Source organism: Botrytis sinoallii (genome assembly GCF_014898435.1).
Source record: "Botrytis sinoallii strain Bc 23 chromosome Unknown BSIN_003, whole genome shotgun sequence".
Classification (NCBI taxonomy): Eukaryota; Fungi; Ascomycota; class Leotiomycetes; order Helotiales; family Sclerotiniaceae; genus Botrytis; species Botrytis sinoallii.
Window position 1 is genome coordinate 45,958 of NW_024066030.1, and position 14,973 is coordinate 60,930.

The window sequence follows — 14,973 nt, forward strand, 5'->3', positions numbered from 1 at the left end:
CTTGATCGGAGAGTCATTAAAACACTGTCTACTCATAATTTGCCATGACTAACGTCGAAGTACTTTAAAATGATTCATGATTATCTTGAGAGTCACAAATCACGAAAATATGCGACAAATTATTGAGATCCTTCGGACTCAAAAGGACCTATGGTCTCAATTTTTCTTTTCTCTATTTGATATTTGAATACATCAAAAACATAGCAAGGAAACCCGGCTGTCAACAACGAAAAGCTTAACTATCGATGCCTTCTCCAAGCCTCGACAAAGACACTTCCGGTCCCAAGACCCCACAATCAAGTTTAGAAGACGGAGTAGAGCTCATGGTCCGCGGAACATTCAAGGAATATGTGGAACGTACATTTGGTGAAAGATACATTCTCGAGCATCCAGATCTAGTCTCTCTTTTTGAGCCTTCAAATCCCCGTGAATCGTCCATATCTGTTATTTCACCAGCATTAGAGCTACTTGAGCTTGCTTTCGCGTCACTCACGGAGGCCGAAGTTCAATCCACCGACATTAAAAGCGCTCTTCATACGAAATTTTTCTTTGACGAGACTTTTTCGATACCTTCATCACTTGAAAATACATCGGTGAAAGCATTGGTGCTGGTCATAAAAGCTATAAGTAATGATGGCTTGCCTGTTGAAAGGAAAGAACCCAGAGAGTTCATTAATTTTTCTGAGCCCGTTCGTAATCATCTCATTTATAAGTGTAGTTCCCCGAATAACTGCACGGGGAACACACTGGAATGCATCATCGATTCCGAGGGTCCATCGGTTATCCAGAGACCTACCGAAGACTCACCGGACTATCTTCCTCATCATTCAACCACGAGTAGTGATTTCAAAATAGATTTTGTTCATCCTTGCCACGAGTATACTGAGCTCTCCGACCTGCTTCACGGCACCAATCAAACAGATCGACTCAGTCACCACAACGGGGTACTTTTAGTACCAGAAAATCGGACCCCCAATTATTACAAGTATGTCAAGAAATTGATCGAGAACAAAAATCATGGAATTATTGCAACCTATATGGGGTGCTGTAAGCATAATCCTCGTCTTTGGACGAAGATAAATGACGAAACCATGAGCGAAGAGAAACATAAATTTAACTGTCGTGTTTGCAGTCATAGTTGCGCTTTACTGGATGGTAGAATATGTACTCATTGCAGCAAGGAGAAGGTTTTGCAGAAATTGGATTGCAAAAAGGAGTACGGAGTGCCCCTGACGAGCTATATTCGGCACTGTAGTCCACAGGGACCGAGCGAGGATATACTACGCCACTATTATTTGGACAAAGACGAAGACGGGGTGGTTCAAGAATTGGTGAACTACTCGATAAGCGATATAGGTGTGTATTTTTCAAAGGTTTGAAATCCAGTTTACATTAGAAACCGACTGACTGAAGTCACAGTGGCTGACGCCCTTCAAAAGTCAATCTGATTGAAGAATTTGAACAATTGGAGGATACTATATCATAAGAGAAGCGTTTTAGCATATTGGATTAAGATAGCAGTGAGAATCATGCATGGATGAATTAGGTTTTGTGGATGGCCGTTTAGTTTGTTAAGTAGTCGTTGAGTTCTAACAATATCTCTATCACACGCTTTTTTGTTTCGTGATGTATGAAGTTCGTGAACATATCTGGATACCCTTTTACTAATACGAGGCCCTTGTAAATTACTTGATAGAAAACAAGATAGAAATTTAGCACATTGGAAAGAGAATCCCAAGCCAAGTAATGCGGTCGCACAAAATGGTTTCGGGATGTTTTAAGCTCAGTTGAGGGAGACTCATCACACAGTGCCATGGAATAAGTGGAACTATTTGACTCGCAGTAGAATTTCAGTCATCTATTGACTTTAAAACTAAGAAAAACAACGAAATATCAACCAACCCTTCCGAAAGCCCGTCATACCACGATACCCCCCGTCATCCACATTACGGTATCTCCCAACTCAAAGTATTAGACCCCCCTTGAATCATCAAAACGGTAACCAAAAAGAAATGAAACTCAAGGAAACTAAAGAAAGCGAAAGGAAAGACAAAGGAAATAATCTCTGGGTCCAAAATACCCACTAGATCAACCCACCTCATAGAATTCCTATGCTATGTTGTCTCTGATGCTTCGATCTGCAATTATGTGGCGTCGACATGTGTTTAAACAAAGCTACAGTTTTGTTTGTCGACGTATAATCTTGGCGGGCCTGATCGCTGGGGATTGTGGTCTTTTCTGTGGAATCACCGCAGGAGCCGACAAATTTGGCGTCTCGGATTGTGGTGAACTTTCTTGAAATAGTGAAGCCCATCTGCTCGATGGGGAATTTGGCAAGCTTCCGAAGGGCCTATGTAATCTTTCACTAAGAATCCGATCGACTATCTGAACTTGCTGATTTTCTGGAGGCGGGGTCGGGGGTGGAATTGGAGAATCAGGTGGGGGAGTTGGAGGTGGGTTGTAAGCCGGATGTTTTCGATGCTTACGCATTAGAAGCTTTAGTGCTCTTGTCGGAGTTCTTGTACGTGTAGAAGCCGGTCTAATTGATGCGAGCTTTGCGGATCCCGAATATGATGAGTACTTTTTTCCATTGGATTCAAATTCAGTAGGTCTTGCGGTTGAAAGCTGACGTTGAAGACCTACTGCCTGACCGGCAATTCCACTCATATAATAAAGTCTTTTCTCTTCCACTGAATTTGCACCTGCTTTCATACTAGGATCTATTTCAGATGTATTTTCTGCACGGACTATTGGGTTTTGCGGGCTTTGTCCATCCGAGATTATAGATTCGGTTTCCACGAGAGCCATGGGCTGGAATGAGGAGGATAACGGGAGGATATCTGCACTGGTAACTGGTATAGAGGCCGGTGTGTTCGTGACGGATGTAGATGCTGATCCTTGAACTTCAGAACATTTAGACTGATCTGATACAGTCGTTTGGCTGCTCAATTCTGCTATGGCGAAATCGCTGGCGATCTGTGTGCTGTCTGATCCCGAGATTTTGACACCTGCAATTATAAGATTTCGGCTGTTAATGGGGATATAAGTGAGCTTACTAATATATTCTAGATTATCTAGACTGCTGTTGACATTTTTGATGATATCTATCCCCCTAGAGACTTGTGATGGACTTTCCTGTGAAGTTTTTGTTGGTCTCAAAATTGTTTTTGCGGCTTTGATGGCACTGTCTGATGAGATAGGGCTATCTCTAGATATGAGGAGTTGCGGATCTGCCATAGACTTATCCTTCGAGTCAGTTTGTGAATTTGTCTCGTCCTCGATATGCCGTTCCTCGCTTCGAAGATACTGGTTGGCAATAACCTTGGGTAGCGGTATTATACTTGTTATTTTCTGTCCAGTTGGCTCTGGATCTTCACGATCACGATGCCAAAATGAAGGCTCTGGGCCCTCGAGCACGTTGAAGTTTGGGAAACTGCTTTCAGTGCATTGCCACCGGCAATTATAGCCCATGGAGAAAGTAAGTGCGAATCGTTCGCCTCCTATGATTTCAAGTGATACTCGAGAGTTTCTTGTATTGATATCGCCATCATGGGAACGACATCCGTAGCATTTTCCGTGTCCACATTCTGGATTTGAGCATTTTGTTTTTGGTCTGTAGCATGTAGCGCACGATGTATCGCCACAAGTTAATTCCTGATACCTCCAATATCCTGAAATGGCTTTGTTCTCTGCACCGAGAGCATTGCAAAGATAAATTGGCAGGGCTTCAGGAGCTGCTTCGCAGCGACAGCATTTCCAAAGCATGGAGATGTATCGAGCTCGCATCTTGTTTTTGAGTATGGTATCGAGAGTCATTGTAAAGTTTGATAATCGAAATCGATTTTAGTTGTCGTTGTAAAAGTTGTATGCTCTGCTTCAGAACTGCGGGCAGCGAAAACTATATCGACTTTTGGAAGTAAGATCTTTGACTCATTTTCCGAGGAAATTCATATTAATAATCATTTCCTGCTCAATATTCACAAAAATCCTTGTAGTAAATACTTCGAGTAATGATTCGAGACCTGCATGATTCTACATTAGAATACTGAAGCCCAGTCATATGACGCAAAGTTAAAAATGCGTCATAATGTTAATTAAGGTACACTTTCTTGTGTGTTGATGACTATACGCTCCATGTGAACACTCAAAACCCTTGAATCAAGATTTTTAAACTGCAGTCATTCCAGTAAAGACTTTCTCAATGATTCTTCTCTGACTCGTTCTTTGTTATCTGAATGGACGTTATATGATACGTGTGCGTTTATACCCTCATACCAGTCACACGCGATCTATCTTGCACACTAGAACCATCTATTAAATACGATGTGACAGAATGAAATGAAGGTTGTATTCTGGCCTCTATCCTGATCTGGTGCCTGAAATCCATAGTTCAATGTGGAATGAAGAACGATATGAGATCCCGAAGGCCACATCCAGAATTCACTCGCGAAAGTATTTTTGGGTGAACATGAAGTGGATATTGACCCATCTAATTTTACTATCTCTGCACTTGCTAGATTGTTCTTTCACAAGAAGTACGAGTGACCAGAACTCGATCTATTTAGATTCGCAATCGCTTGTACCATTATTGCATTCTCATTTCATACGGCGTTGTTCTGGAACAACGTTGGTGAATCTTTACAGTACGGCCGTTCTGTAATTGTGAATGATATGCCACGATATTGCAGAATTCTAGCTACTTAATCGGTCTTCTTCACTTCTGCTATCCCTCTTTCATCTTACAACACTTTAAACCCAAAATCCAATTCTTCGATAATCTACAACTCTGTTATTGAACCCTGATCATCCAACTCACCCGATACCAACAAGCTCAATCGTCTCAATCAACTTCATCTTCCAGCGAAACAAAAACTGGAAACACTTAACAAGACACTCGCCATGTGCTATCAGAAGCTCAAGACCATTGTTTCCCAAGACCAAATCACCCCAATTCTTGCCGAATATGTCACCATGAGTGACCTAACCAACCTTGGCGAGTTCTGCGGCCCAGCTGTTGATGCAGCAACCATCATGACCTGTTGCAAATGTGGTCAAAACACTTCTCTCATTGCGGGTGCACCAGGAGCCACCTCTTGCAATAGCTGTGGTCACTATGAATGCAACGACTGCGATTTCAATTAGGTCACCACAAGCATTGGTCAATTTTCCGAACCGCTGAACACGACTAGTGTGGGGGTCCGGAAGAAACTTTGGCTATGGACGGTTTGAAAGTTGGCCTTTCGTCTGATCAACTTCGCTCGCAGGCGTAATGGGGAACGAACTTTATAATAAATGATGTGATTTTTTGCGGGAGTTGGATTTTCTTACTGGGTGGAGTTTGGTAGGAAAAGCGCAAGCGGGTGGGTTTTCAGTTGTCATAGGACTTAACAAGTGTGGGAAGGATGTGGTCTCTCCAGTTGCCTAGATCAGTGTAACAATTAGTAAAGGTTTGTTCTGCGAGCACCTAATACTAAGTGATACTAAGCGCATCAAAAGCTCTCTTGATAATGCCGTGTTGCACTGGTGCATTCTCAGAGCAGAAATAAAGTACCACCATAATTACTTTATACTAAAGTTTCTCTCAAAACCTGTCTGACGTGACATAGTAGCAATCGTGAAATGGGTGATATGATATACACTAAGAATTCGCTTACCTAGACGTACCAGTCGTCTGTAACCATTCTGACGAGAATGAAGGGGTAAATTTCGGCAAATTATTGCGGGTACAGAATAACCATCTTTTCAGAATGATTAGCCTGGCATTAACAAGAATTTATATATCGTATCCATTTGAAGCTAAGTGATGCTATTCGAATCGCTTGAGATAAGGGTGAATAGATTCGAAGTAAGGAATAAGAAATGGCTTGGCATCAGTTTGACACTTGAGCTAGAACAATCAGAGGATACATTGGAACATTTACAAAATACAACGTATGTTGCGGCAGAAAGAACTTGTTTCTAAGATACATATCCAGGGGTATAAAGAATCAAAAAATAAAGTAAAAGACAAACGAGCCTTCTCCGGGTGCCTTGGAACACATGACTTTGCTCTTGGTTCATCCGAAAAATGGCATTATTACAGGCAACAAGGATAATAATTTGACTCCCCATCATTGAAAAGATGAGTTCTTGCACCTCCATCGTCGGAGAGCGAGAAAGAACTTCCTCGGTACCTTCCAGTGGAATCACGAGCGTTCGCAACAGAAGATGAGAACGCGCTCCCAGTGATCCCCAAGAAAAAGTGGCTGTTGAGCATAACTCCCATATCAATAGCACCCTGAAAATCAAAACTCAGTTTGTTGATGGTCTTCAAAGTATTGGCATCCTTCTCTGCCAGTTTCCACTTATGTGTGACGTTCCAACCTCGGGATTTCCCGGCCTCCACGAATTTCATCACTTGATTTTGATCTCCGCAAGCCAAATAAACCAAAGGCTTTTCCTTGCTAGGACTACCATATTTCTGCCATGCGCGATCCAAAGCATCTAGATCTTTCTGAAGCTGAATTTCAAGGGAGCTCCATATTTGATCAGACTCTACTCTGAAATGAACTCCGTAGAAAGGACGACCCATTTGAGTTAAAAGGCGATCGACGACCCGCCGAGGAGGCTCTTTAAACCGGACAAGATATCCCAAGTCATTCCATAACTTGAGATCTTGTCCAGTCGCATCGTCTGTGATTCTGAAAATTAGGAACTGAGGATTAATCTCTATGGCAATTATACCAGCTCCATGATTAAGCTTGTTTCCAGGATTTAACAAGAAAAGTTGTTCTAATTGAGTATATTGAGTGTCAAAGAAATCTTTGAAACCCCTTCCTTTCCAGAAATATCCCTTGAACAGCGCAAGCCCCGGAGCAGTTTTGGCTGAGAGTTCTATTGACCAGCGATGTTGCACAATAACTTCACCAGACTCGATTTCACGAGGCGTGATGATTCGCATCTGTGGACAAGCTTTCTTCATTTGCTCCAGTAAATGAACTTCGTCAAACCATTCGCCATAAGTCATGGATGCCTTTTCATTGAAACGGTTGAGTTCTTGCAAGTTATCTTTATCGCGATAGTGAATCGATGGTAGAATTAGTCCGTGGCCAGACTCCAAGGCCATCTTCAAGCAAACCTTTACTTGAGACACGATTGTTGTCAACCCCGCAAATATGCCACTGCAATCTAAGTACACCTCGTTTTTCGGCCATTCCGTCTCCTCGCATTGTTGTTTTAGAGCTGGAAAATCATAATCTGCCGGCTCATTTACCGAAAATACTTGTTCAAAATACCTTCCAGCTTGAGGATGTGCTGTATATGCGGAGGAATATATGCTTTGGGTAGGTCGCACTGAATTCCAACCATGATACAAGATAACACAAGATATCACAATCAATGGCAAGAATCGGAGCAGAGCTCCAGGACGAACAATCATAGTGTATGGCCGGCATTGAGAAGGAAATGAAGTTGGGGTGAGGTTATGGAGGTGTGGGAAAGCCAATTTTTGGCCTGTTTTGCAATATTCTGGTGGCAAGTAATCTTATCTCACACTTGAACAAAGATTGTGAAGTTACATATGCAAAAGCCCGTCCCCTGTAGATGCATTTTGCCTATTGACCTCGGACGGACTCCGCGGGGTAAACTTGCGAATTTGATAAGGTGGCTTCAGGGGTACATGAATAAAAGCGGCATGAATTGTGTTGACGAACCAATTGTTGGTATTGATTTTAAAGGCACCGCATCAAGGGCTGCAGTCAGACAATTTTTGAGGTAACTGACCGAGCCGGTCTTCGTCATTACAAGGCACAATCCATGACATCTAATCTAATTAAAAAAACGCCTAAACGAGCTGACAATTACATCGATACCCAATATTTGGCTCCATAATTCTACAAACGAGGTGATGGTGCGAGAGTTCTTCTGTATAGCCATTGCGCAAACCTCACACTAGGTTCATCAATCAATCTCGTAACAATCTCCGCAATCCAAATTGTAACAGGGAAGAGGATCAAATGGGGAACAAAGAAGCTCAGCTCCATCCCGAATGGCCCGACTTTCGATATTGGGAATATATTTCTCCACGGTGCCATTTCATCCGACATCTCTTTTGACCAGCCGACCGCGGAGTATAATCTATCGCCCAGAAGTGCCATGATGGGTCCATGCACAAGATAGAATGCGAAAGATATATGACCCATATATTGGCAAAATCGAGTTTCAAAGAAGCTCTTTAGCCATGGGATTCGAGGTATAGATGCCACGAGAAATGTCGCGGCAAAAAACAGGTAGAACCACTTGTAATCAAATACGGCTTGTGGTTTCAGATAGGATAGATAATGCCACCCGGGGGTGTTCCTCAATACCTTCTCATCCAAATCAAAAGTAGGCACACCTCCAAGATACATAGCGGCAACAAAAAGGTTCGAGAAAATGAGCTCTTTCCAAGAATCGAATCTAGAAAAGAAACGTGGCAAGTCATCATTTTCGGCGAGCAGATCAAGATCGCAGAGAAGCATGCCAGCCACAAACATTGAATTGTGAGCGCCATCCGCGATATACATGAAGTAGTATATCAATCCGAGCTCGAGGTAGAGTCTCGCATTTCGTGAGCATCGTGAGAATGCCACGAGAGCCGTATAAATGGTAATGGAACCTTTCAATTCAACTGGTATCGACCACACATGGACATTATAAGTAAACCAAGGATCTCCACCAGTCCTGAAAATGTAGCTGAAGTTCTTGGTCTCCAAGTACCATTTCCATACCTCACCGGTCCAAGTTTTCTCATGTTCAGACCTAGGCAGTGGATAGAGATTAAACATGTGCCATATGGTGAGATATATGAACGTCGTGGCAATTACTGGAAGCCATAATCTTATCCAACGTCTGAATAATGCTGATGCCAGATTATCTCCAAGCTTTGCCAAATCTCCGGATTGAATGAGCATCAATGGCTTTCTGGAGAGGACATATCCTGAAATCACGAAAAACGTGGTCACAGCGAGATGGCCACCGGTGAAGAATGTTCGAACGAAAGGCAATTGAATCGCATAGTATTTCTTCTCATAGCCAAACCCCATCTCCAAGATCCAATTGCCATACGCTAAGGTGTGGGCCCATAGTTCATGATGCAGAACGTATACCAGAAATGCTGCATAACCTCTCAATCCATCGAGCCAGGCAGTTGCATGGAGTGGTTTAGCTGGCGCTCTCGTCCTACTTAGAAATGAAGGCTTTATAAAATCCGGACACAGCTTTTTAGGTTTCCAGTATTTGGTGGGCGATTTGGTGACATTTGGAGACAACAATGGCTGATCTGTTTTGATCTCCTCCATGAATCCATTGTCGAGGATACCTTGATATCCGCTAGGCATTTTCAAAACACCTTTATCATTCACAAGCTTGAAGATTTTGCGAAAGGTGCTGAGAACCAAAATCGATGGAGAAGTTGAAGTTGTAAATGAATCTTAGAGAGATTGTCATGCCAGCATGCTGTGTGAAGCCATGAGCATCCAGAGTTATGCATGTCTCAATTGATCGGCTTTCCACACATAGACATCGTTAGTGCTGCTATTGAGTCGTGAAATACAATCACAAGCAATAATTGACAACGTTTAGTTTTCCTTCGTGAACTTCTTCCCCGAGGTTCGTGCACGTCCAATTATGCGGGGTGTACGGGGTGCAGTCCATATCAAAAGTGGAATATGTTGGAGAAATATTGGAAGATCAGCGGGAAGTTCTCACGGCCTTTTCATCATCTTCATGGGTACCCTCGTACCCCAATATATTGTGTCGTTCGTGTCCATTCACCCCTCTAGTCTGTCGAGTCTGTCTGTTGATCGTGATGTGGGTTGCCGAGAGCTAATCACGGAGATAGCATGGAATATAGGGTTTAGCGTCGGCAAAACCAAACGTTAGAACGATCTGATTGGCGAACGACCGGCAAAGGTACCATCTTCGTAAACTTTTCACCAGTCATTAAATCAAGCTTCTTAGATAGAACCTTCACATGTGTACCGCGGCCGCTACTTTAATATTGTATTGTTACATTCTTTTTGCAGGATTTTGCACAAGTAGCCTGCATTTGCATTTGCATCTGCATGGACATTGACATGGCACTTCCCACCTTATCTTAGTCTGGCCTCGAGCAGGTCTACTGAGTAATAACATTGATCGGCAATTCAAGTTCTTTTGACGGACGGTACTTGATCCTATCTCAAAAATCTTCGCATATTATCGCATTAGTGTGCATATATCCAGGTATTATTGAGCAGGCACAATGAGACACCCCCGAGAGCCCCCTGCCAAGTGCAGCCATCAACTTGCAATTCTTCACTCACAAGCTTGTGAAACCCGAGTTGTTTTTGTGATACTTCCCAATAAGTTTATTTCCATGCTTGACGTCAGGTTAAATTGAATACCACCCTGCACCTCAATCAGTCAACCAACAGAAAGTCCGTCCCGCTTTTTTCACAAGTCAATTATCCAGATCTAATTTGTCGATCTATCGAAATTTCGGAGAGAAAAACCTCGGAGTAACTCTTTCTTCTTTCATCTGATTTATCTCTTAGTATAATCGTTGAAAGTTAACATGCCACTCTTCCTCGCACATGCAGAATGAGTTCAGAATCCAGTGATACAATGATGGAAAAGTTACGAAGGACCAGATCACGAAGTATGCAAACGACCTCTCAATTCGGTGGTCGGCTACCGAAACAGATACAGAGAGCTTTACCGATTTATGCCATTCTCGTCTTGTTGATTCTAATCATCTCAAATGTCGATACTCTGAAATCATCTACAGTTTCACATGCAAAACGGTCGACGCAAAAAATCCTGAAAGGTAGCACAGCCGCAGCATTTCCAAGGAAGATATGGCAGACATGGAAAGTTGATCCACTCGGCTTCGCAGAGAGAGATCTTTTGAGTGCCAGGACTTGGACTCAGTTAAATCCAGGACACCGATACGAGGTCTTAACAGATAATAATGACATGTATTATGTCGAAACGCACTTCGGACCAGATGAGTTGGATAGGCCAGATATTGTCGAGATGTATCGATCACTGAAAGTACAAATCATCAAGGCTGATCTTTTGCGATATTTGATAATGTACGTTGAAGGTGGAGTCTATACAGACATTGATGTTGAAGCGCTCAAGGCAGTTGATGCCTGGATCCCTGATCGATATTCTGTGGGAGATGTAGATATGGTTGTTAGCGTGGAAATCGACCAACCTGATTTCAAAGACCACCCAATTCTTGGTCAAAAGTCACAATCATTCTGTCAATGGACATTTATGTGCAAGCCTCGACTTCCAGTCATGTTGGCACTGGTCGATAACATTCTACTGTGGTTGAATGCTGTTGCTGCAGAACAGAATGTTCCAATATCAGAGATCAAGCTTGACTTTGATGAAGTCATCTCGGGGACGGGGCCTTCGGCATTTACTGGTGCAATTTTGAAAGAAATGACTAGTAAGACTGGGGATCAGGTTGATTGGAGTACCTTCCACGCCATGCGAGAATCAAAGCTGGTGGGAGGGTTTTTGGTTCTCACTGTCGAAGCGTTTGCTGCCGGACAAGGACATTCGGATTCTGGGAATCATAATGCGAGGGGAGCTTTGGTCAAACATCATTACCATGCCTCAGAGTGGCCTCTACTGCATCCCCGTTTTAGTCATCCAATATATGGTGAAGTAGAGAAATGCAATTGGGAGCCTGAGTGTGTTAGGATATGGGATGAAAACATGGCTGCGTATGAAAAGCTGTCACCGGAAGAGAAAGACCAGCAAATCGCAATAAAAAAGGCCTTGGATGAACATGATGCACTTCATGCTCAGATGGGGGCTCAGAAATTTGATCCTAACGCATTGAACTTGCCTCAACAGAACATGAATCCAATACCTCAAGCCGCAATTCCAATGCCACAGCCTGGATTTCATCCGGATGGTTCTCCTGTGAGGAACTTGGACGGTTCCATCATGAGGAATTTGGATGGCTCGCTACCTGTAAATCCAAATGCTCCACCTCCGGCCCAGAAACTCGAGATCAAAGACCTACCCGCTGCTAAGGTTGATCCGGCTCTTCCAATCCAACCTCAAATCCAACCAGCACCCGAAGTCAAGGCGAAAGATACAAAGACAGAAGAAAAGAATACCCCCGCAAACTTACAGGCCAAACCGAAAGGCGAAGTTTTGCTCGGCGCGGTGTGATTCTTTGTGGGTAACGGATCATGCGTGCGGTTATAGATGAGAACACAGAGGCAACAAGGATTTCATGGCAACATGCTCTAGATTTGGGACTTTTGCTTTTCTTCAGAGCTTACCCTAATAGATTTCAGATTTTTGAGGGGGGAAATAATGAGGGTGATAAGAGACACGCCTTGAAAAAGGGCTCGAATGTCTGATGGTTCCTGTTATCTTTTTAAAGTTGGAAGTTAAAGATGGGGGATATTTTCGATCGCTTCAAGGAAGTGATGGCACGTCAGTGCGATTGAAGTTGAAGTTTAATGATTGAAGGAGGCTTCATATGGAAGAATATCTCTACGAATTTTGGATGTCGCTTACGAAGTCATCTGCCACCCACGAAGTATATAGTTTATGTCCCATTTCATAAAATTGAATACCACATTATGTTCACTTGTGAGCCAGCTAAAGCAATTGACTTCTCCATAACTACCCTTTTCGTGATTGAAGATCGTTGCGGGTTTCTACTAAAGTGGGAAATCCGCATCATCACTAGGCACTACTCAATATACTTTGGTCAATGATTGTCTAGTTTACAGATGAGAAGTCAAGCTCAAGGCCTAGAATGTACTGCCGAGTTTGATCATTTGACTTCGACCAATCAACTTGTGAAATGACCTTAAAATAGCACAGATCACGACCGTGCTGCTACATAGAAACAAATTCAAAGAACTACGAACTCGCCAATCGATTTGGAATACTCATTAGTCTTTTGAGATTGGGTCATCTTTAGCTTCCGTCAAGCCACTCACGTGCTACAGAACGTGGGGACATCATCCGCTCGATGCGTCATGAATCTGGGAAAGTTACAGTGTCTTAGAATAACATTTGAGCTGCTGTTAGAAATTGACTACCCGACTCTCTCAATCTATTTCAGGGCTTTTAGCATAAAAGCTATCTCGGGACCCTCTAGGTCACGTGTCTCGTGAGGACGTGAAAATCCAAGACACAGCTTTATGGTACAACATCTTTGAAATACTTCACTTAATGATCAAGCATTACAGGTTCAAGGAAGAAAAATAGAAGTTTGACCCGGAACGTTTGGTCAAAATAACTTTGGGGCCTGGGAGTGCTGCAAAATGAGAAATACATATTGCGGGGTAACTAGCCTTGAGTTGGTGCCATGTAGTTGTGTATAACGCCAAGATATCTTCAGATCAACAATCCGGCAATGCATCTCATGTATGTAAAGTACCAGCGCTAGGTGAGCGGAAGTTGTATTTGGAAAGGCGCTACGATCGAAGTTAGATCCTCCATAAACCGCTCGGATAATGAACTAACATAACCTCAAAATTCCCACCCAATATTCTGCAGATAACAATCAGCCTATACTTTCTATGTGGAAATGATTTGAAGTTATTCTTGTATCTCCCTTTAATAAACAACGTGTCACAATGTTACGATACTTCGTGATTCGCCTCAAATGCTCTAGGCCGTTCAAAATAACGCAATGCTAAGAATTCACCCGATTAATCATCCACTAGAAATCCTATCGAGGAATCCTAAAGGGAAGGTGACGACTTCTTTTGAACTATCCAATACTCAAATCTTCATGGCAATACCATCTAATCAAGGCTGAATCCCATCATCTGACGACGTGTACATCAATACATGCAAGTACATAGAATAACCATCTGCACTGAGGCACACCAAATCAGATCATCAGCCAACGTTATTGGTGCCCAAAAATAATTTCTATGTGATGCAACGGAAGAATGATTGAAGAATAACTCCTATAGGGCTTTCGGTATGATGAGGCTCGAAATTGAGGGCTGTGCAAAGCCTATCATTATTGATTAACGATTTACGTGCAGTAGCGGGGCGATATTGGGGGCTCGTGGATATGCTGAAGATATCTATCCTTAGCACGTCAATGCAACCTCATCAATGCCGACCGTGGATATTCTATCGTGAATCATTATTGCAACCAGAAGTTCAAGAAAGGAAATCCGCAATAGTATTCCGGTAAATGGATTTATGGTTATCGCGCAAATCTCGGAGGGAAGGAACCTTCTCACGGTAGTGCGATTCCGATACTACGTGGGGGACGAAAGTGTTTGTACTCGGCCACCCAACGTTATCCCATCAATCAGTACTCGCTCAAGGTACATCATCGTATCGCCATCGAATCGCTCACATTTGCGAGCTGTTTCGAATGAACAAAATTCGAGAACAACTGATTAAAAGTTGGTATCTGAAACCCATTTTGCCCCTCCATGTTATATCCAACATCTCCACTATCTGACTGCCAACACCACGTTTTAACCACGAAAGCTAATCTTTGTGACACTGTTCTACCACGATATGGATCCTTTACCGCGCCATTAGTCTTTTGTTTTAGACGTGTGGTTTTTGACTACGATCGCAAGTGTGTTCGTTGGGTCTTATTTTGAGGCGTGGCGCAGCCGCAGCGTTTGCAGCTCATCCATCCAGTGATGAACGCTCGCTTCAGCATCCGACAGGATTAACCGGATTTGATGACCTCTCGGATCAGCTTCGTATAGGAGCCACATTGATAACCATAGAATCTGACCTGCATCTTACATGATGCCATGTTTGAGGAATGCGCGTCCGTGAGGTTCCTCTGTATCTTCGTCAGAAGAATCCCTCAAGATGGTGTGGTGCAGTGGGGTGAATATACCCGTACCTGTAGCTATTTGAGGATCCACACATCTTGGGATAAATACCATGGTGGCTTGTGAAGGAGAAATTCTGTATCTGATCAGATATTAATGATGAAGTTAA

At 43.0% G+C, this 14,973-nt stretch overlaps 6 protein-coding genes across 6 annotated transcripts; 3 read left to right on the forward strand and 3 right to left on the reverse strand.

Annotated features, from left to right (window-relative positions):
• Positions 1-245: 245 nt before the first annotated feature.
• On the forward strand, positions 246-1,448 carry EAF02_001899 (uncharacterized protein; the record flags this gene model as incomplete). The annotated part of the gene is made up of 2 exons (XM_038897947.1): positions 246-1,356; positions 1,420-1,448. The coding sequence occupies 2 exons, from the start codon at positions 246-248 to the stop codon at positions 1,446-1,448; spliced, it is 1,140 nt and encodes a 379-aa protein (XP_038761639.1).
• A 727-nt stretch (positions 1,449-2,175) lies between these two features.
• On the reverse strand, positions 2,176-3,816 carry EAF02_001900 (uncharacterized protein; the record flags this gene model as incomplete). Its single annotated transcript, XM_038897948.1, has 1 exon — positions 2,176-3,816. One exon carries the CDS (start codon positions 3,814-3,816, stop codon positions 2,176-2,178), a length of 1,641 nt encoding a protein of 546 aa, XP_038761640.1.
• Positions 3,817-4,899: 1,083 nt separating this feature from the next.
• On the forward strand, positions 4,900-5,142 carry EAF02_001901 (uncharacterized protein; the record flags this gene model as incomplete). Its single annotated transcript, XM_038897949.1, has 1 exon — positions 4,900-5,142. One exon carries the CDS (start codon positions 4,900-4,902, stop codon positions 5,140-5,142), a length of 243 nt encoding a protein of 80 aa, XP_038761641.1.
• A 934-nt stretch (positions 5,143-6,076) lies between these two features.
• EAF02_001902 (uncharacterized protein) lies at positions 6,077-7,417 on the reverse strand (the record flags this gene model as incomplete). Its single annotated transcript, XM_038897950.1, has 1 exon — positions 6,077-7,417. One exon carries the CDS (start codon positions 7,415-7,417, stop codon positions 6,077-6,079), a length of 1,341 nt encoding a protein of 446 aa, XP_038761642.1.
• A 454-nt stretch (positions 7,418-7,871) lies between these two features.
• Positions 7,872-9,356, reverse strand: EAF02_001903 (uncharacterized protein; the record flags this gene model as incomplete). The annotated part of the gene is made up of 1 exon (XM_038897951.1): positions 7,872-9,356. One exon carries the CDS (start codon positions 9,354-9,356, stop codon positions 7,872-7,874), a length of 1,485 nt encoding a protein of 494 aa, XP_038761643.1.
• A 1,243-nt stretch (positions 9,357-10,599) lies between these two features.
• EAF02_001904 (uncharacterized protein) lies at positions 10,600-12,195 on the forward strand (the record flags this gene model as incomplete). The annotated part of the gene is made up of 1 exon (XM_038897952.1): positions 10,600-12,195. The coding sequence occupies one exon, from the start codon at positions 10,600-10,602 to the stop codon at positions 12,193-12,195; it is 1,596 nt and encodes a 531-aa protein (XP_038761644.1).
• Positions 12,196-14,973: the final 2,778 nt, after the last annotated feature.